This window comes from Hyperolius riggenbachi, chromosome 3 (genome assembly GCF_040937935.1).
Source record: "Hyperolius riggenbachi isolate aHypRig1 chromosome 3, aHypRig1.pri, whole genome shotgun sequence".
NCBI classification, from domain to species: Eukaryota; Metazoa; Chordata; class Amphibia; order Anura; family Hyperoliidae; genus Hyperolius; species Hyperolius riggenbachi.
In genome coordinates this window covers 456,265,246-456,286,612 of record NC_090648.1, presented here as the reverse complement: position 1 = coordinate 456,286,612, position 21,367 = coordinate 456,265,246, and the positions used below count along the sequence as shown (strand labels likewise).

The 21,367-nt window shown below is 42.7% G+C and overlaps 1 protein-coding gene across 1 annotated transcript in view; it reads left to right on the top strand.

Moving 5' to 3' along the window:
• SYN3 (synapsin III) overlaps positions 1-21,367 on the top strand; it is a 520,265-nt gene that overhangs the window by 426,234 nt on the left and 72,664 nt on the right. Inside the window, exon 7 of the mRNA XM_068277914.1 lies at positions 1,040-1,102. Within this exon, the coding sequence (XP_068134015.1) occupies positions 1,040-1,102 (63 nt within the window). The remainder of the gene's footprint in view (positions 1-1,039; positions 1,103-21,367) is intronic.

The window sequence follows — 21,367 nt, the reverse complement described above, 5'->3', positions numbered from 1 at the left end:
GACTTAATATTGCTGTGCGTTAGTCCACGTTAAAACATTTTCTAACGTGCGACTTTAACGTCGCACTGTGAAAGAGGCCTTAGGAAGTCTAGCCCAGCGCTGCGTAATATGTTGACACTTTATAAATACAATAAATAAATAAGTAAAGACTCCTTACTGAATAGGTTCTGGTTTACTGAACAGGAAGAGCCGATACTTCATTCCAGGAATCTGCTTGTAAGTTAAATTTATTCGTAATTTGAGTCCTGTGTTCAACATGGTAAAACGTAGATAAATGTTTTCCTTTCAGACAACTCTGGACTTGGACACATAGGGCCTGATTCACAAAGCGGTGCTAACAGTTAGCACCGTGGTGAAAAGCCCTTTATCATGCCTAAACTCTGTTTAGGCATGGTAAGTTTAGGTGTGATAAGTTTAGGCATGATAAGTTTAGGTGTGATAAGTTTTTAGGCGTGATAATTTTAAGAACCAACTTGGTTAGCACCGTAGTGCACAGCTGATCAAAAGTTTTGCTCTGGCAAAGTCTGGTGCACTTTGCATAGAGTTTAATGGCGCTGCTTTGCGTGCGGGACTTTGCATGCGATCTAAACTTATCTAAACTTAGCATGCCTAAACTTATCATGCCTAAACTTATCATGCCTTAACTTATCATGCCTAAACTTATCATGCCTAAACTGAGTTTAGGCATGATAAAAATGGTTATCACGCCTAAAGTCTCTAACTGGGTTAGCACCGCTTTGTGAATCGAGCCCATAGTGTAAACAAGGTTTTTTGGTTGTTTTCCATATGCTTCTAGAGTGTTGTAAACTACTTATAACAGTTTATACAATACTGTAACATTCAGCAGCAATAATATGTAATAAAAAACAGTATTGTGTATTTTGTACATGAAGACAACTTTATTTGTATCTCTGAATTGTTGTAACTCAAGTTGTATGTAAGAAGGGGCCTCGAAACAAAACCTTATGAACACCTTACCGATGTGACATTTCTCCACACCTGCTGAACCCACTCATGCCATGTTTGTGTTTTGTTACAGCTGACGACACCAAGTTTTCCAGTGGTGGTGAAGATGGGTCATGCACACGCTGGAATGGGCAAGGTAAGACAGGCGTCCAAGCTGTTTATTCACACAGTTGTAATATTTGACGGATTTCAGTGCTGGTCTTCCATCCGTGAGACTGAATGTTTATCTTCTCTCCTGGTTTACTTCAGTGAATCGGGTCTTGTGTTCTTTACGCTAAGATGGAACTGCATGGATAATGAAAAACTCCATAAAGCATTAAATAAAATTATCCCCCAGGTTAGGTCAGTTTATTTAAAGAGAACCTGAACTGAAAATAAAACGTCAAAATAATCATACACAGGTCATACTTACCTCCTGTGTAGTCTACTCCTCAATCTCTTTCTTCTCTCCTGCATCCAACTTGTCCTCTATGATCAATGAAATTCTCCGCCCGCCATTTTAAAAATGGCCATTACCCCATAACAGCTTCCTGGTCAGCACACTGTTAAACTGTAATATCACCCACTTGGGCCATAGGGAAACATGGACATTACCTTGCACATTCAGTTGTAACTGACAGCTGCTGATATATAACTGACGGCAACTGGTATATTTGAGTTCTGACTAAATATTGTCAAAACGGGAAGGGATCACTGTAAGAAGAAAATGGTGAGCTTCTGAGAGGAACTGACGGTGAGGTAAGTATGTAATATTAATTTGCAGCTACATCATGTGTTTATTTTAAATAATTTTACTCACTTCAGGTTCCCTTTAAACAGCTCTGCACTTGCTTTGGTGGAGTTTTAACAGGCTTGCTGTATCGCTCTATAAGCAACCTTTTTTTTTTTTTTTTCTCAGAACCAACTAGAAATCCTCCTGTCACCTCTGTCACATCTACTATTTCCTTCTTCCTTTCTTCCTGCTCTCTCTCTTACCTAGAAATGAAAAAACCCACCTATACTCACCTATAAGAACGATATCACCCTCCTCCGAGCACACCACTCTGTTCTTTTATGCAGCAGTGTCTCCTTCCAGAGGTCCGCAGACATGAAGCAGGTGGCTGCAGCACATGGCGCCAGCTGCATACGCCTGAGTTGGGCGTTGCTATAGCACTATTGCTATAGCCCGCAATAGGAAAATCGGGATTGTCAGACCCTGAAAGGGGGAATAGTATTTAACACCACTGGGAATTTGAGCAGCAGCAGGGTGAGCCGTCATTCAGCTTATCCTGCGGCCAACTGACTGGCGGCAAGATAATATATACGGCCCGGACACCCAACAGGACATAAACACCCACTTCAGTTGTCTAGATTTCCCAGAACTGCCACTTTTGTCCCTTCATTTACGACTGAACATTGCCCCCGGGGATATTCTATAATGTGTGGACTCCTGTCCCTCTAGCCACACCTACTTTTCAAGTGGAAAGCACAGGAGGAGATTGAGTAACAATCCCCCCCATAAACCCCTGCATAAGTCTCGCAGCTTCTTGTGGTGCACTTTACAACATCCAAGGCTGAAGTTTAGTGACTCCACTATATGATAGGTGGGAGAAAGAGAGGCATACACACGCGTGCCAACACACACACACACACACACACACACACCACATAACACACACACACCTCATAACACAAACACACACTACATAAAACACACACACACACACACACCACATAACACACACACACAAACACACACTACATAACACACACACACAAACACACACCACATAACACACACACACACACCACATAACACAAACACACACCACATAACACACACACAAACACACACCACATAGCAAACACACACCACATAACACAAACACACACACCAGAAAGAATTGGTCACTGGAAGAATGTGGCATACTTTTTCTAGAGGCCATTGGCAAATTTAGTGAATGTGTGGGGGTTCGGGGGGTTAGGGTGTGTGTTTAGGTTTAGGGTATTAATGATGCCCTTAAACGGTGGTGCTGATGATAGTTCTATCAATTGTTCAGTCAATCCAAATTTTGGAAAAATTATTTTGGTCTGTTTATAGAAGAATTGAATTCAATATGCAGGTGTTGATCCTTAGGTGCCCCCCCCCCCCCTCCCCTCCAACTCAACCTGAGCAAACTTTACCATGACTCCAATAAGCTGGATTGCCAAGGATGGAGTCATTAGATAATTATTAGCTTTAATTAGTGATTTGAATCTAACAACAAGAATGGCCCTTGTATGGCTACTTGAAGACTTAAATTGTAAAGCTGTGTATTGGAGGTTCACATTCAATAAACACTTTACACTCACTGCCACTCCACCAGTCCCACTATGATCAATGTATTCAGGATCGACCTGTGACAATTGACTCAACACATGAATAAGTCAATCCAACTGACATCTGAGTTCTGAGTTCAAATCGTATTTCAGTTTATTACGGTATATGTTTGGGGTGTGCAGCAACTAGATCTCTGTTCTAAAATTCACAAGGTAATGTGAAAATCCAGACACTTCACTATGTAATATGCAAAAAGACCAAAAAGCGTACAAGGGAATACAATATACAATACAAGGTCTGAAAGGACTAAGCCTGTATGTAACGGCTGTGTAAGCTTACTTTTATTCAATAGTTTAAAACCATATATACATGAAGGAAGCCTCGCCCTCAAATATTAATGATGGGTTTGGGGGTGTGTCAGAGGCAATGCACTGAGGGGGTCTTTGCTGATCCCCCCTAAACCTTGTAGTTTGGGAAACAACACATGGAGGGGTGTTGCTCACCCTCAATGCAAATGGTTGCAATGATAAGCTGTATAATAACAGCAGCGGTCCCACACCCATGCTCAAATAAGAGACCATGGGCTTGATTCACTAAGACAAATAGCATGCCTTATCAGAGTTAACACACCTTATCAGAGTAGCATAGCAAGCGCTACGAACTTATGCCAGCTAATTGGCAATGACGAGAGCTTCACTCGTCCTGTCCTGAGCCCCTGCGGGTTCAAGCACTTTAAAGGACATTATCCCCATACTTTGATTGGCCCAATAGGCTGCCTGTCAAGTTTCCTGTCAAGTGACAGGCAGCCTATTGGGCCAATCAAAGTGCGGGGATAATGTCCTTTAAAGTGATTGGACCCGCAGGGGCTCAGGGCAGGATGAGTGGAGCTCGCGTCATTGACAATTAGCAGGCATACGTTTGTAGCGCTCACTATGCTAGGTGTGTTAACTCTGATAAGGCATGCTATTTGTCTTAGTGAATCTAGCCCCATGTATGCTGTTCTTCAGCATACACATATTGAAATATGGGGAAAATGGATTAATTGTGTAGTACATAACACACGTTGCTGGTAGGGAGCGGCTGTTTGATCAGCCAACCCCCCTTAGCAGATGCAGATAGTGTGCTTTGCACTGTATCCCCCAACAAGTGTGTTGCATGCAGTCAGCTGATTAATAGGCTGCTGAGAAGATAGCATATGAACATATGCCCAGACTAGACACTACATGTTTCACCCAATACGGGCTTCTTCAAGAGGATAAGGCTTCCTTGATTTGTATATTGTTTTAAACTATTAAATAAAAGTTATATTTTAGCTTACACAGCTGTTGTTAGGTGCAGACAAAGCCTAGTCAATTCGGACCCCTTGTTGGATATTTCACTATGTAAGACTGTGTTGCGTAAGGCTTCAGGCCTGACCCTATGATGTAGCAGTTGGCTTACCCAATGTTCAGCAGCTCAGAACTTGGAAAACAGGAATATACAACAGGAATTAACCCCAGAAGTATGCCAGCTTGAAGTTTGAACAAAAATTTGCAGGATTGATTGCCATGCCAGTTACTTCTGTTTCTGGCCTAAGAACCAAAGATACTGACTCTAACTACAATCTTAGCCAAGGAGGTCTTCAGTTGTGAGCACAAGCCAAACCAGTGATTATATACAAGCATGCAACAGATAGTTGTGCCTTGGAAAGAGCTCTTGCTGCAACTTTTTGACACCACAGGAAAATGCGAATTATGAGATTGCACAGTCCTCTTTATGACCTGCCTTGTCACCCTAACCTGCTGTCATTCTCCATACCTGTAGCCCAGCCACACTTACTAGTTAACAAGGGACACATTGCACGTTCCTTGGGAGTCTAGCTGCCATGCCCACTCTTCTGTTACAGAGGCATGGATACAGGGGCATACCTAAAGGGGAGCAGCCCATGCAGGAGCCAGAGCTGAGGGGGCCCCCAACTACTAATCTTCTGTTCCTCTGATACAGTGGACTATACTTCAAATCAATTTTTTGTGGCTACACTTGTTATGGGGGTGAAGCTCGTGATGGCCACACTTCTGAGATGGATTCCAAGGCAGCGAAGGGCACTAAAGGCTCATACACACGTCCCAACAATTTGCCCAACTATCTTCTAAACTTGATCTGCTAGAAGATAGTTGGGCTTGTGTCCAGCTGGCAAACAACCAGACTACCAACTAACGGGTTATTTGCCAGATTGAAGCAGTGGATCAACCTGCCCAGCTATCATGCAGGTTGGAACGTGTGTACTAGTCTTTTAAAAACCTTTGTTGTTTTTGAATGTGGATATGTTGTGCAGTTTGTCGTTTAGTTTGTGTGCATAGTATTTAAGCGAGTTGGTTGTTTAGTTGATTGGCGTGTGTGTACCTACTTGTCATGTAAACAACTTATACGGCTGGTCATGTTGTGCGGTTGGTTGTGCATTAAGTTTGTATGAGCCTTAAGGGGAAGCAAGGGAAGGGTGTGAACACTGGGGGGAGAACCCATGAATGGTAGTTTCCCCTTCATGGGTAGTTTCTACATCTCCTCCCACTTGTCTCCATCATCCCTTGTGTGTTTCTCTCTCCTTTTTTCTTCTTCACTAACCTCACAAAATAGAAAATGTAGCAAGAATACCGTAAGCAGCAGAAATGCCAGCAGACTCCCTGAGAGCTCAAAAAATCCAAAAGCCAGTTCAGTTTGCCAGAGTCCACCTAGAGCTAAAGCATCAGTTTTGGGTGGACTCCTCTTGTAACTGGTAGTGACCGAGTTGCCCTGCCTCTCGTAAAGTTGTGTCCTGTAAAGTGACAGATTTATACGTTGTTCTGAGTCCAGGATAGACATGAAGAACTCCTGAATCCCCAATAGAGCATCTCTTTCACCGGTATTTCACGGAAAACATTTCTTTCTACCAGCAAGGGAACACTGTGTCTCCATCCATTCAGACGGCAGATTAAACTGTCCTCTCAGCAAGGGAACATTTCTAGCATAGGATTTAGTACACTTTGCCCCTGGTAATTTACAGATGACGTCCCAGTGGTTCATTTCTTTGACACGTAAATAGAGCTATCTTATGTCTCTGGACCTTGAAAAATACAAAATGTAACCATTAGCGGGACACGTGTTCCTAGGCGGAGGTCCACGAGCCCATCAACTTTCCACGGTTGCCTTCAGCGGAATGAGAGGCCGGAATCCGGTACGTTTAGTAGGGATTGCGATGTACTACAGAATACACATTATACATTTAGTAGAGAACTTTATGTACTCCCTTTCTCATCTCTGTTCACTTTAACAACCAGGCATAAAAGTAAGAGAAGGATTTAACAAATCATTAAAGTAAAACACAAAATGACTGTAAGCCTCCTGCTCCTTTGAGTTAAGGTGTCTTTTGTGCCAGGCTGTTTTTAGGCATAGGCAAACCAGGCAGATGCCTATGGTGATACACATAGGAGGAGACACTACAGCGCTATTCTTGTGCTTTGTGGAATTTGTATACACAACTGGTAGTTCCGTTAAGAAAGGAATGGATGGTAACTTTAGCACCTAAATGACTCATAAAAGCTAATATAGATTATGATTTACCTATGCATGTTACAGACATACAGAAAAGGTACAGACATGTCAAAATCAATAATGCAAAGGATGCCAAAGAGGCAGGTCTAGGATTTTGCAGGGGGGAGGGGCTTGAGTTCAAGATAAGGACAGCTTGGGTGAAGAAGGTGTTTTTGTACCTGGAGGTTTTGATGGTGATAGTTCTGTAGCAGCTGTGCAATGGGAGAAGTTTGAAGTAGCGACTGTCGGGTTGGCTGGGGTCATTCATTATCCTGTTGGCCCTGGTCCTCAGTCTAGAGGTGGGTAGGAGGTTCAGTGGCGGAGTGGCAGATCTGCGGGTAGGCATACATATAACTATTTCCCTAAAACCACACTGAGGGGTGGATCTGTGGGCAAATGTTAATAATTGTAATTGTGCGGCCACACAGAGTCTAGCACCAAGGACTTCTTGCAGCCAACCTGGGACATTGCCCGGGACATATTTGTGCCTGGGACACAGGACCCTAAATCTGGGACCTGTCCCAGGCAACCTAGGACATCTGGCCACCATAGTTAATTGGAGACTGCAGCCCACTAATCCTGTCAACAGTATCACATGACTAGAAATGGTGACAGCTGGTCAACAGGAGCGACAAGTGCGGGAGGAATGGTTGGGGAAAACTTAGGACTTGGGCTGAAGTCTCACCTCACACCCACACCAATACACGTATAGAAAGAAAGGCAAATATGGAGCCAAGGACAATAACATTGAAGTCAAAAATTGAGCAGCTATAAGAGAGCAATTTGTATAAAGTTTTCACAGGTTTGCTTTACTGCACAGATTTTGGACAAAGGATCAGTTTAGGTCTAAGTTATAATGGTGCTTAGTGTCGAAATTCCAAAAATGACGTCACATAAAAACATATGTAACTAGTAAACTGCCAACACTGCTTAGCTCTCCACAGTAATACATTAACAAGAGCTGAGAAAAGCAATACAGAATTAAATGTACAGTACTTATATCCAGACCAGGAGGGTCTGAGCTCAAGTTCATTTGTAAATGTTGCACTGAAATGTGTTTGGTTGCTTTAGTTCATCCAATAAAAACAAGGGAGAGATAAAGCGGTTTACACCAAAAGGAAACAGCACGGGTGAAGCTGAAGTACCCTTGTAATGTTTCCTAGAACTGGGTTAGGAGGCGCCTGGGTTGAAAGGATATACCGTATTTTTCGGACTATAAGACGCTCCGGACTATAAGACACACCAAGGTTTAGAGGTAAAAAACCAGGAAAAAAAATATATGCTAAACCTGGTGCATCTATAGTACAGGGGCGTTTTGTAGACATTTTTTTCCCCAAGCTCCCTCTGTCCAAGCTACAATAACCCCTGCTGTCCCCACTAGCTAGACTAAATACCCTACACTAACCCCTGATGCCCCCACCAGTTACTAAACTACACTATACCAGTATCACTACACTACATTAAACTAACCCCTGCTCCCCTCCCCCAGTAACACAACTAAATCCTGCTTCCCCCACAAGTAACACTACAATACATTAAACTAACTCTTGCTTCTGCCACCAGTAAAAACGAACTAAACATTAAATCGTAAGGGTGGATGATCTCACCTATCCAGATGTCCATGTGGGAATCGGTGCTGTCTGTGTCCTCCTTCTCCAGCTGCTGAGGCGATCCTGATGGATTGTGCATCTAGGTGCAGGCCACTCCAGAGCAGGGCAGAAGTGTGATCATGGGCCTGGCATCCTCTACTTTAATTCCCAGTACTTGCTGCAGGGGAAGCCTCAGTGCGATCCTGGCATCTTCTTCATTAACCCCCGGTACAGTACTTGTGGCGGTGGGGGCAGCCTCAGCCTGATATCTGCATCTTTTCCCCTAACCCCCGGCACTTGTATCAAGCAGGCAGCTCAAGAGCGATCTCGACACATGGCCCCTTAACCGCCGTTACTTGCGGCGGTGGGGGCATCCTCAGCGCGATGTAGCAACTTGCCTCTTAACCCCCGGCACTTGCAGCAGGCATCCTCAGCTTGATCGGGCATCTCCCCTCTTGGTAGTGCTGTGGGCATAAGAGCGGCAATCCCAGCGCTAGCCGCAGCCACTTTCAGTCCCGATGCCGGTGTACTTCCTTTGTTTACCGGCGCCCCCTTATGACGTAAGATGCTAGTACCGGAAGGCAAGTTGCTACATCGCGCTGAGGATGCCCCCACCGTCGCAAGTAACGGCGGTTAAGGGGCCACGTGTCGAGATCGCTCTTGAGCTGCCTGCTTGATACAAGTGCCGGGGGTTAGGGGAAAAGATGCAGATATCAGGCTGAGGCTGCCCCCACCGCCGCAGGTACTGTACCGGGGGTTAATGAAAAAGATGCCAGGATCGCACTGAGGCTGTCTTCCCCTTCGCAGGTAGCAGGGATTAAGAGGGGAGATGCCGGGAGGATCAGCTGGAGAAGGAGGAAACAGCGCACGGAATGGTAAGACCTTCCGCTGCGCTATGTCTATCAGCTTCAAAGGGGCACATTCGGACTATAAGACGCAGTGACTTTTTCCCCCCTCTTTTGGGGGAGAAAAAGTGCGTCTTATAGTCCGAAAAATACGGTACTATGTTTCTAAATTAATAGTTATATACGATACGTGTCAGAAATTGGTCATGTAAAGAATTGTCCTACCTTATAGATGTCCCATAGTGGAAAAAAGATGGTAGGATATCAAGATAAAAAAGGTAAGGTTTATTGGTGCACCAATAAACCTGACCTTTATTTATCTTGATATCCTACCCACTTTAACCAAGAACCCGCCCCCGGCAGCTCCATCCAATGATGTCCAGCATGATTACATGGAGATGTTGGGCAATAGAGCAAGAATTGAGTGCTGAGAGGATTGACATTACTGGTTGAGGGGAGAGAAGCACAGCTAATGCTCCACCCGATACTCTCCATACTGGGGAAGCATGTGACAGGGAGCACGCACAAGGACATGTGGGGTTGCCAACAACACGATGGAACAGGTCTGTGACTGCAGCGGTTTACATGTTTGGCAATTTAACTGCCTGAGTGCCCGCCCCTTGATTCCCGGTGCCCTATGCTTAGGCCTTTGTAGCCTTGCCTTAAATGCAGCCATGATTATGGATGGACAACAGTCTGATGAGTACCATCACAGAAGAACAGGCTGTTTACATCAGGGAACACATGTACGGTACTCATAGTTACCATGAATTATTGTTTTGGACAATTAACAAACATTCAATATTAAATGTGATATATATTTTGTATTTGCACTTATCATTTTTTTTATAGGATTAGTTTTCAGGAGTCGCTGCTTTCATCTGAAGAAGGACGTTATTCCTGAAAGTAAATTCTATTGCAGATTTTGGGCTTTACTCACTAAGACAAATAGCATGCCTTATCAAAGTTAGCATGTCTTATCAAAGTTAACGCGCCTTATCAGAGTAGCATAGCGAACTTATGCCTGCTAATTGGCAATGACGAAAGCTCCACTCGGCCTGTCCTGAGCCCCGGCGGGTTCGTAGCGCTTGCTAAGCTACTCTGATAAGGCATGTTAACTTTGATAAGGCGTGCTAACTTTGATAAGGCATGCTATTGGTCTTAGTGAATCAAGCCCTTTGTGTTTTACATTTCTAATCAGAAACTTTTCAATTTTTGAATAGTTCTTAGCATTTGACTCTGTTGGAGACATACATATAACATTAACTGCTCATAAGAAGCTTGTGTAACATATTAACACAACACCAAAAAAGGTTAAGAGCAAGATCGATATTCCGTCCAGTAAATACTCATTAAAGAGAATCTGTACTCTAAAATTCTTACAATAAAAAGCATATCATATTCATTATGTTCTCCTGGGACCCTCTGTGCTGTTTCTGCCACTCCCTGCTGCAATCCTGGTTTGTAATTGCATTTTTAGGCAGTGTTTACAAACCAAAGACATGGCTTCTAACTAGAGTGTGATAGGCTTGAGAGTAGCTCAGTCTCTGTCTCATACAGAGCTTGGAGAAGGTGTGTATAGCTTCTGCCAATGGCAAGCAGTGCAGCACATTCCACACATTCCAGCCTCAGCCGACAGAAGAGAGAAGATTAGATCATATAACAGAGATAACACAGCCACTGTGCAACTAGAAAAGGCTGCAGTAACACAGACTACATTAGAACAGGTATAGGAACTTATAAGATAGAAGAAATAAGGCTGAAAATTTTGTTACAGAGTCTCTTTAATGACCCTGAGGACTACTTCCTTCCTTCTGGGACATGCAGTAAAAAAAAAAAAAGCCAAAACAAAACCTGACCTACCCAGATCTGGCATCAGGTTTATCAATAACCTATAACGTTCCATACCTGTTTTGAATGGACAACTGTACTCAATAGGATCCAAGAATGAGCATCAGATCAGGAAATAGAAGTAAGAAGCAGAGAAAAAGAGGTAAAAAAGCGAATGGGGGATGATAAAGGGGTGGGCCTACAACATGGTTGAGAATGAGTCTTCTATAGAAGGGAGTTCAAGGTTTTTTGAAGGACCTCAAATTTTGAGGAATTTACTATGCGTATTCTTTAGTATGCTAGTCAGTTTTCATTAATCATGAAGAAATTCATCCTATTACTAACCTCAATAAAATCTAGTGAAGGTTTCTTCCATTTCTTAGCTATAGTCATGGCGGCGGCTAAAAAATACCAGAGTAGCCAATTTGTTCTGGGTTTTGGTTAATTCATCTATTTTCTCATGTGGTGAGGCCTGACTGTACAGAGATGCCAAACAGGGAATGTAGAAGCCTGTAGAACCTACTGGAGAGGGACATGGATCTCCGCTTTTTGACAGTGGACTTACAACCCATCAAGGACCCTGTGGTAACGGCAAGCTTAGGGAGATATTTTCTTCTCAGTGGAGGTTTCTAATGAAGGCTTTAGTATGAGCCAAGGCAGCTGGAGGAATCAGAGAGCAGCACGCAAGAGATTCTGTCAGCCACTCCCCCGCTATCACTAATTTTGATAAAGCATCAGGTTCAGTACTCAACCGTCTTTGATGCTACAAATGCCATAAAATGACTTTATTATCTATGTTAAGCAGAGTTGGTGAACTCCAGTCCTGGAGGGCCATATCCATTCCAGTGTTTAGGATGGACTGAGAAAAGTAGCAATGTGTTCTACTTTATGAACCTCAGCTTTCCGGATTCCCATCAATTGAGTTGTGCTAAAAATGTGTGAGGACCTCGGTCCTTGAAGACTGGAGTTCGACATCCTCTGTACGCTACTTAAAATTAAACACAGCGATGTAGAATAGTTGTCCTGAGACTGGGCACTGTAGTGGCCAAGCCCTTCAAGTAAAAGTTTGCACATACCCAGTAGAACCAAGCAGCTTGTTCGTTACTTTTTAGCTCCATGCATGACCGCTTCATTATACTGGGCATGCACGACATTACTCGCTCATGCCTAGTGAGGATGCACCCGTACACGAACGGGAGCACAGCCAGAAGAAGTAAAGGGTCCTATGCTGCAATGGTGGGTTCAAAGAGGATCTGGGAAGCCTCTGAACCATCCATAGGCTTTCCACTACTGAGGTAAGTATCCAAATGTTACCCTCCTCCCCATTACAGGTTTGCGTTAACAGAGAGTTGTGTTAACAGTTTCTTAGACGTGGCTTGGGAAAAAAATATTTTTGACAATTAATAGTTTTTTTTGGGGGGGGGGGGCATTTTTCCTTACCTATAAATAAATTGTGTCTGTATAGTGGCTGTTATGTATCCTTTCCACACTGGAAGTTTCATTATAGATGATATATATAATTGGCCATAAAGCACTTGCCCTTTACTTACCCCCCTTTTATTCATGGGAATATTGGAAGGGGCAACCATGTTCCTCAGCAAGTCCAGCAGGGAGACACAATGGTGACTTTGTGTATATTGTCAGTGACACATCCGTGCGGGGGAGCAGGAATCGTTCATACACTTGCTGTACACTGCATCTTTTGTGATATTAATTGCCATTATTCTTTTCTTAATCAGCTTTCCGAGCAATATGCTGATGGGCCCCTAAACATTACGCTTGGTCACAGAATTCTGCAGGATCTCAGGCACAGTGGTCCGGATACGGGAAGGTCCTCCTGTGCTTGAGAGTATAGGAGATCATAAGATAATCCACTAATGTGGCCGGGATTTATTAGAAGTTATTTGAGATTGAGGAACAATTTGCATCCCAAACATCTACAGATAATTCAACTGGATCGTCTTAAAAACTGGACTTAAAGTGGTCTGAAAGCCAGCATTTCTACTTTGCTCTAAAAAAATTCCTCACAGCTTGAAAGCTACTATCCTTGAATTTAGCAGAACATCACTGAAATGGTTAAATAAAGCACTTTGTCCTGCTATTCAGCTTCAAATCCGCATCCAAACGGGAGATAACAGTATCTTTGTTTGCATTCCAATGTTGTTACAATGTGTGTAAACACAGTGTAACAGGGGAAAAGGAGCTCTCTGTGAAGCTCTCTGTGCTTCAAGCATACAAACAGCTCAGAACAACTAATTAGAAGATGTTAATATATAATAAAAAGCAGTTTGAATAAAATGCAATGACAGCTTTTAGGACACGATAAACTACACTTTGGAAACTTGTAATTTGTAAACAGACAATATTACTTATGCACAAAAGCAAATATGAAAACTGTATGAGTAATAAAAAGTAGGAAAACACATTTTTATTGAATGTTATGTCTGATTTTCAGACCACTTTAAACTATTATAGGGACATTAACCACTTCACCAGTAAGGGGTTTTTCCCCTTATGGGCCAGAGCAATTTTCACATTTCAGTGCTCCTTCCATTTATTTGCCAATAACTTTATCGCTACTTATCACACTGAAATGATCTGTATCTTGGATTTTTTTGCCACCATTTAAACTTTCTTTGGGTGGTACTTTTTGATAAGAATTTATTTTATTCTACATGCAATTAGGGGGAATAATAATAATAATAAGAAAAAAAAATGAATTATTTGGATGCGACAGAAATTCATCAACTCTATACGACAGAGATGTGTTGCACTGCGTGAGGCAAATGGTTGCCCCACCTGGCCAGTCTAAGGCACACCTGTGCAATATTCATGCTGTCTAATCAGCACCTCGATATGTCACACCCATGGGGTGGAAGGGATTATCTCAGCAGAGGAGAAGTGCTCACTAACACAGATTTAGACAGATTTGTGCACAAAATTTGAGAGTAATGGTTCTTTTGTGTGTATAGAAGATGTTTCAGATCTTTGAGTTCAGCTCATACAAAATTGGAGTAAAACCGAAAGTACAGTATAAGTTAGTACACCCCTAAGTGCAAAAATGTCGAAATTGTGCTGAAACTGTCAATATTTTGTGTGCCCACCATTATTTTCCAGCACTGCCTTAACTCTCTTGTGCGTGAAGTTCACTAGCGCTTCACAGGTTGCCACTGGGATCCTCTTCCACTCCTCCACCTTCCGTTTGAAGATGCCACACAGATGCCCAGAAGGCATTAGGTCTGGAGACATGCTTGGTCAGTCTAGTACCTTTACCCTCAGTTTCTTTAGATAGGCAGTGGTTGTCTTGAAGGTGTTTGGGGTTGTTATCATTTTGGAATAGTGCCCTGTGGCCCAGTTTCTGAAGGAAGGGGATCAAACACTGCTTCGATATGTCACAGTACATTTTCTCATTTACGGTTCACTCAATGGGCTTGATTCACTAAACCAAGATAACACAAATATCACACCTTATCATCGATATCACATCTTATCAAAGATTTCACTTCTTATCAAAGATATCACACCTTATCAAAGTTAACACACCTTATCAGAGTAGCATAGCGAGCGGTACAAGCGTATGCCTGCTAATTGGCAATGGCACTCATCCTGCCCTGAGACCCTGCGGGTTCGTAGCGCTCGCTATGCTACTGTGATAAGACATGTTAACTTTGATAAGGTGTGGTATCTTTGATAAGGTGTGATGTCTTTGATAAGTTGTGATATCGTTGATAAGATGTGATATCTGAGTTCAAGCCCAATTAATATTAGCTCCCCACTGCCAGCAGCAATCCAGAAACAATCACAAATGATCATTGTGGGAGATAATTGTGTTTATACATTTGATTTGTTGATGGCACTGCGAAACTGCATGAGATTACCTAGACTGTTGTAGATTGTTTGTTCTGGTCATGTCCTGTCTAGGGACATGGAGAAAAGAAACTGCATACCGGTATGTAAAGAGTTGGTGAATACTGTAAATAAACCCAATTTCAGTTATCCTGCCTCCATGACTACTGAACACAGCAATAATAATCTCAGTGACTACTGAACACAGCAATAATAATCTTAGCTCTGTTGTATCAGCATGATGGAAGAGGAAGCGAATACAGACAGGACAGCCTGTGACTGATAGTTGAAGGGTGAAGAGGGAGGTACCAAGTTACGGGACCCCAATCTATCAGATGATGCAGGGTTCCCATCATTACTGGATGACAACAGGACCGTTAGGACTGTTCTTTTACAATTTCACGTTCTCTTATATTCTAACCAAGCCCGGTATTTTTCCACTTGACGGATGCCTTGCACTTTGCTTGTCTTGGCCTGCGGAGACACACAGAGATCAGCATTGTGATAAATATTTTTATAACGGGAACAGGAGGATGATAATGACTCTGATGTCCTAACCCCAGCTTCCCTTGTCACGCCTCGCATGAATGATCGCTTGTCTGGGCCGGCCGAGTGATGTCATAGCGGCGCACTCCTACGCGTAAGACAACAATCCCTGCGCACCCATTCATTGTTTTCCCAGCTGTGTCTGTGTAGATAGTCAGCTTCACAGATAGCGGTAAAAATAACTGATGAGTTCGAAGCAGCAAAACAAATCTAGCTATGAGGCTTCTCTTACACTGCAAATCGTGATTCAAAATTGTGATTGCCAAATTGTGTTCTTCACTGGATGCTAGCAACACGAGAACAAAAACGTAAAAAAATAAACCCGCAGCATGCAGGATTTGTTTTAGGGCCTGTTTCCACTACACGCAAATTGGATGCAGAAAAACTGACTCCAATGAATGTTTATGGGCCTGTTTCCACTTAACACAATTTTTCTGATGCTGATTTTCCCATAGGCGTTCATTGGAGTCAGTTTTTCTGCATCCATTCTGCATCCAATCTGCGTGTAGTGGAAACAGGCCCTTAATCCAATCAAAAATTGGAATCGCATGTAAAATCGTATGAAGTGTAAAAAAGCCCTCAAAGTGCCATCCGCTTTCTGTCTCAGATGCATAGTGGTGTTACATTTAGTACTACATTTTATTTTTATTTTTTCTTAAATAAAAAAATACTTTTTTTTAATCAGAAAAATATTAAATAGATCTAATGTAATTTTGATTTGGAGGACCACCTACTGGTTTGACTGGCAAGCCTTGTAAGTTCAGGAAGTAAGTTGCAGTGGGAGCTCTGATCTTTTTGCTGAGCCAAAATTACCCAAATTCTACTATTGTGCAGTGCTAATTCTGATAAGTAAAATATTGGTAAATGTTCCTGATATTTTACTATAGCTAAATCTAACCCTGTTCTCACACAAAGCCCTCCCTCTACTGATGCCTAACCCTAACCAACCCCCCCCCCCCCCGCCAATCCAATGCCTATCCCTAACCAACCCACTACCAATGCCTAATCCTGACAACACACCCTGCCAATACCTAACCCTATCTGCCCCCCGCCGATTCCTAACCTTAACTACCCCCTCACCTATCCCTAACCCAACCCGCTACCAATGCCTAACTCTAACTACCCCAACCCCCCCAATACAATGCCTAACCCTAACCAACTTCCCCCCACCCTTAATGCCTAACCCTATCTGCCCCCCCCCTGCCGATTCCTAACCCTAACCTCCCCCCGCCTATCCCTAACCCAACCCGCTACCAATGCCTAACTCTAACTACCCCCCGCCAATACAGTGCCTAACCAACCCCCCCCCCCCCTCAATGCCTAACCGTAATCGACCCCCCCAGGGATGCCTAACCTACCCGTGCTTAACCTTCATTATCCCCCACCGCTACAATCCCGCCAATATATGCGCCGCATTTGCAAAAAAAACTAAAAATATTGGGCGTTGTAAGCAAGTTTGCATAGTGGGCGGCCCCATGGCTGCTGTGCATCAATACCAGTATCATCAATAGCATTTTAAGATATTTTTCATTTTTTAGCTGTTTTATGGTGAACCTAATAGGAGTAGGGTGAGGAATTTTTATACCGGATTTTCTGTGAGCCCAGAGTTCCACCTTAAGAGTTCCGCTACCAGCACTGCTGCACATTTCCATCTGGATCTGCAGCACTGCAAAATGTCACGTAGAGGGGTTTTATGGGGCTCTCTTAGCAGGATAAGGGAATGCCTTATGTCTGCTCAAGGCAGAATTATACGACCTCCAAGAAGAATAAGCAGCAGGGCTGCATTTTTCTTCCATCTCATATATAAACACAGGAAAGATAAACGCTCTGAAAACACCAACATCTTCATAACTATCATCACCTGCTATAAACTCCATCAGACTTGTCTCTGTAGTTCAGTCTGCTCACAGACGGAAGACAGTACAGCCCCAATGTGGGCCAGGCTGTCAATTGTTTTCATTAGGTTCCAAAGCTGTAGTTCACAATGCGACGTACCCCTAGGTTACGATGTGCTCTCATAGGGCTGGTGCACACCAAGAGCGCTTCTGAGCGCTTTGAAAAATGCTAGTGCTTTGAAAAACGCTTGGCTATTGTATTTGAATGGGATGGATCACACCAGATCCTGCAGCATTCCTGAGGCGATTCGGCCTCAATAAGTATAGGAAATGTGGAAAATCGCTCTAAAAATCGCTATAAGGGCCCATTCACACTTGTGAGCTTTACAAGTGATTTCAGCATCCCTGAAAATCACTAGCGTTTTGAAAAACACTTGTACAATGAAAAGTATATGGAACTGTTCTCATCTAAGCGATTTGCTGAAACGCAAATGCGTTGCCTGCAGCATTTTCTGAGCGATTTGTCTTTCAATGTTAAAGTGAACCTCCAGACTAATAATCTACTCAGCAGCACTGAAAAGCCTTGGTGTTTTTTTAACAGTTTCACAGCATCAGAACTTTGTTTTTCTTACCGAAGTCTCATTTTTAGCTGCATTTTTAGCTAAGCTCCACCCCATCAAAGAAAACTGCCCAGGATTTTTTCCCCTGATGCTGTGCAAAGCATGATGGGATTTCTGATTTTGTTGTTCTTGTTGCCTAGCAACTGGGAAGGGTGATCAGGACACAGGACAGTTAGAACTGTGTCTCATGCTCCCTGTCACCTCCTTTCAACCAAAAAGATGTCTGCCCTCATGAAATCAAACATTTGCCTGTTCTTTTAAAACAGGGTGGGTAAGAGATTATATTACCTATCTATTTTAATTAACATAACTAATATAACTTAACCACTTCACAACTGAGGGGTTTTACCCCTTGAGCACCAGAGCAATTTTCACCTTTCAGCGCTCCTTCCATTCGTTTGTCTATAACTTTATTATTACTTATCGCAATGAAATGAACTATATCTTGGTTTTTTTTTCGCCACCAATTAGGCTTTCTTTAGGTGGGACATTATGCCAAGAATTATTTTATTCTTAATGTGTTTTAATGGGAAAATAGGAAAAAATGTGCGGAAAAAAAAAATTATTTTTCAGTTTTCGGCCATTTTAGTTTTTAAATAATGCATGCTACTATAATTAAAACCCATGAAATGTATTTGCCCATTTCTCCCGGTTATAAAACCATTTAAATTATGTCCCTATCACAATGTTTGGCGCCAATATTTTATTTGGAAATAAAGGTTCATGTTTTTCAGTTTTGCGTCCATCCCTAATTACAAGCCCATAGTTTATAAAGAAACACTGTTATACCCTCTTGACATAAGTATTTAAAAAGTTCAGCCCCTAAGGTAACTATTTATGCATTTTTTTATTGCAATTTTTTGTGTGTGTGGGAGGTAATGAGTTAATTTTTAGTGTAAAACTATTGTATTTGTATATGAAAAATGCTTTATGGTGTAGTTTTACTATTTGGCCACAAGATGGCCACAGTAACTTTTTGTTTATGCGACCTGCAAGCGTACAGGAAGTACGCTTGCAGGAAGTGTTATGAGGCTGGGAAACTGTTTTTTTTTTTTTTCACAATGATCGCTGCTTCTCATAGAAGCAGCTGATCATTGCGGGGGCTCAGATCAACGTTTTTCCATTCATTGATCTCCGGGCGAGCGGGTGGCGCCGTGCACAAGAGCGGGAGCACGCTCACTAGCGAGCGGGAGCGTGGGAGGTGCGGATATCTCCGTCCCTGGGGGTGAAAGGATGGAAAAAGGGACGGAGATATCCGCACCGCTGGGGGTAAAGTAGTTAATGACAGTATGTTTGTTTAGACTGAAGTTCCTCTTTAAGTATAGGAGCGCTGGTAAATCGCTCTGAAAGCGCTGGCCTGTTCACAATCAACAGAGTTTTTCCAGCGATTTTACCCATCAAGCCTTGCAGTTTACCCACAAAACACCTCTTTTTCCTGTGCAGATGTAATTTCCTGTTTATGGAAGACACAGCTTATTGAACTAGAAATCGCAAAACGCTGAAAAACCACTTACTATACAGTGAAAAATCGCTGAAAGATCTCTAGGAAAAAACGCTGGAAAACTCCAGAAAATCACTAAGCGTTTGTGATTGCGTTTAGCGATTTCTAGTGTGAATGGGCAATATTCCAAGCATTTTTTAGCAAAAGCTGTTCACTTACAGCTCAAACTGTACAAAAAATAAAAAATCTCTATACCAAAATGCTCCAAAAATCATTAGGCATAACTAGAAAATCGCTAGACGCATGCCTGGAATTGCTTAGAAAAATCACTTCTAAAATGATTAGCGTTTGCGATTTTGGCAGCCTTGACACTGCTTCCTGGTACTTTATGGAGAAATCATAACAAGCAGGTATTTTCTGTGGGCGTAAAGAAGCATTAAGACCTCTACTTAGTAGAAGAGTTTAGAACAGTGTCACCTTCTTACAAGAGAAGGCATACGACCAACATGCAAGACGCATATCAAAAATGCATTACTCCATAACAGTGGACGGAGGGGGTGAAAATAATTCCCTTTCGCCTCTGTGAGCCAGGCATACATCCACAACCTATATAGAATTAATATTTTGTTATTCAACTTGCAGACAGCTATTACAAACTAAATCCTGTATGAAAGTTCTGTGAGTAAAGCAAGTCGGTGGCGAAAAGGCGGCAGTCAATGGACAGGGGGACACATACGGTACATCTGGAATATTGGAGAGGACTGAGGACTCTGTGAGGAGGTCTGCAAAATATGTATGCCTATTTTTCTGAAATATGCCCTACTTAAAGCAAAACTAAAGCAAAAAAAACTTATGATATAATGAATTGTATGTGTAGTACCAGAGGCGTAGCTAGAAATGACTGGGCCCCATAGCAAAAAAAATGTATGGGCCACACCCCCCACCCCCCCCACCCCACGACCTTCCAACCCCACGGACCTCGGACCTCCCACCCAAACATTCCTTCAGGACCCTCCACCCCAACATTCCCACACCCCTCTAAGTACAGTATAAGTAGCCAGGTCTATAGGTGTCCCCAGTTTAGGTAGTAGTCAGGGGCGTAACTAGAAATCACTGGGCCCCCTTGTGGCAACAGCAATTTAAACTAAATACTGTACAAACGTTTTAACTCATACATGAACATTATGGAAAATCCAAGTTGAAAATAAACTGTGAAGATAAACAATTTCATCCATCCTACTCCTGAAAAATAAATTCATTTTTATACAACCTCCTAGTTTTATTTTCTGTTTTAAAAAGCTAAAAAAGTAGGTTTCATACTATTGTCTCATATGATGATGATTCAGCTTTTCCCATAGTCTCGCAGTTAGCAATCATGTGACCCCCAACAAGACAAATTCAGCAATCATGAGGCCCTATCAAGACAAATTCAGCAATCATGAGGCCCCCAACAAGACAAATTCAGCAATCATGAGGCACATACATAGACAGCATTTCACATGAATAGGCAGAATGCCCCCTTAATATGGTAGACACCTCTCACCTGGCTTCTGAATTCTCCTCTACTGGCTGTTGTACCTGGCAATACTGTTTTTGGCTGGATTGGGGATGATGTGTGAGCTGAAAGGCCTGGCAGTGAAGTGATGCTGCCTGGCTGGCGGTGATGCTGTGGCCAGGTTGGCTGGCGGTGATGCTGTGGCCGATGCTGTGGCAGGGTTGGCGGTGATGCTGTGGCTGGGTTGGCTGGCAGTGATGCTGGGCTGTGCTTGGCTGGTTGAAGTAAATGCTGGCCTGACTGGTGGTGATGCTGTGGCCTTTTTGACAGTGATTCTGGGCTGGTTGGCTGGTGGTGATTATTAATATTATTATTTAATATTTATATAGCGCCGACATATTACGCAGCGCTGTACAGTGTATATATATTGTCACTAACTGTCCCTCAAAGGAGCTCACAATCTAATCCCTACCATTGCCATATGTCTATATTATGTAGTGTAAGTACTG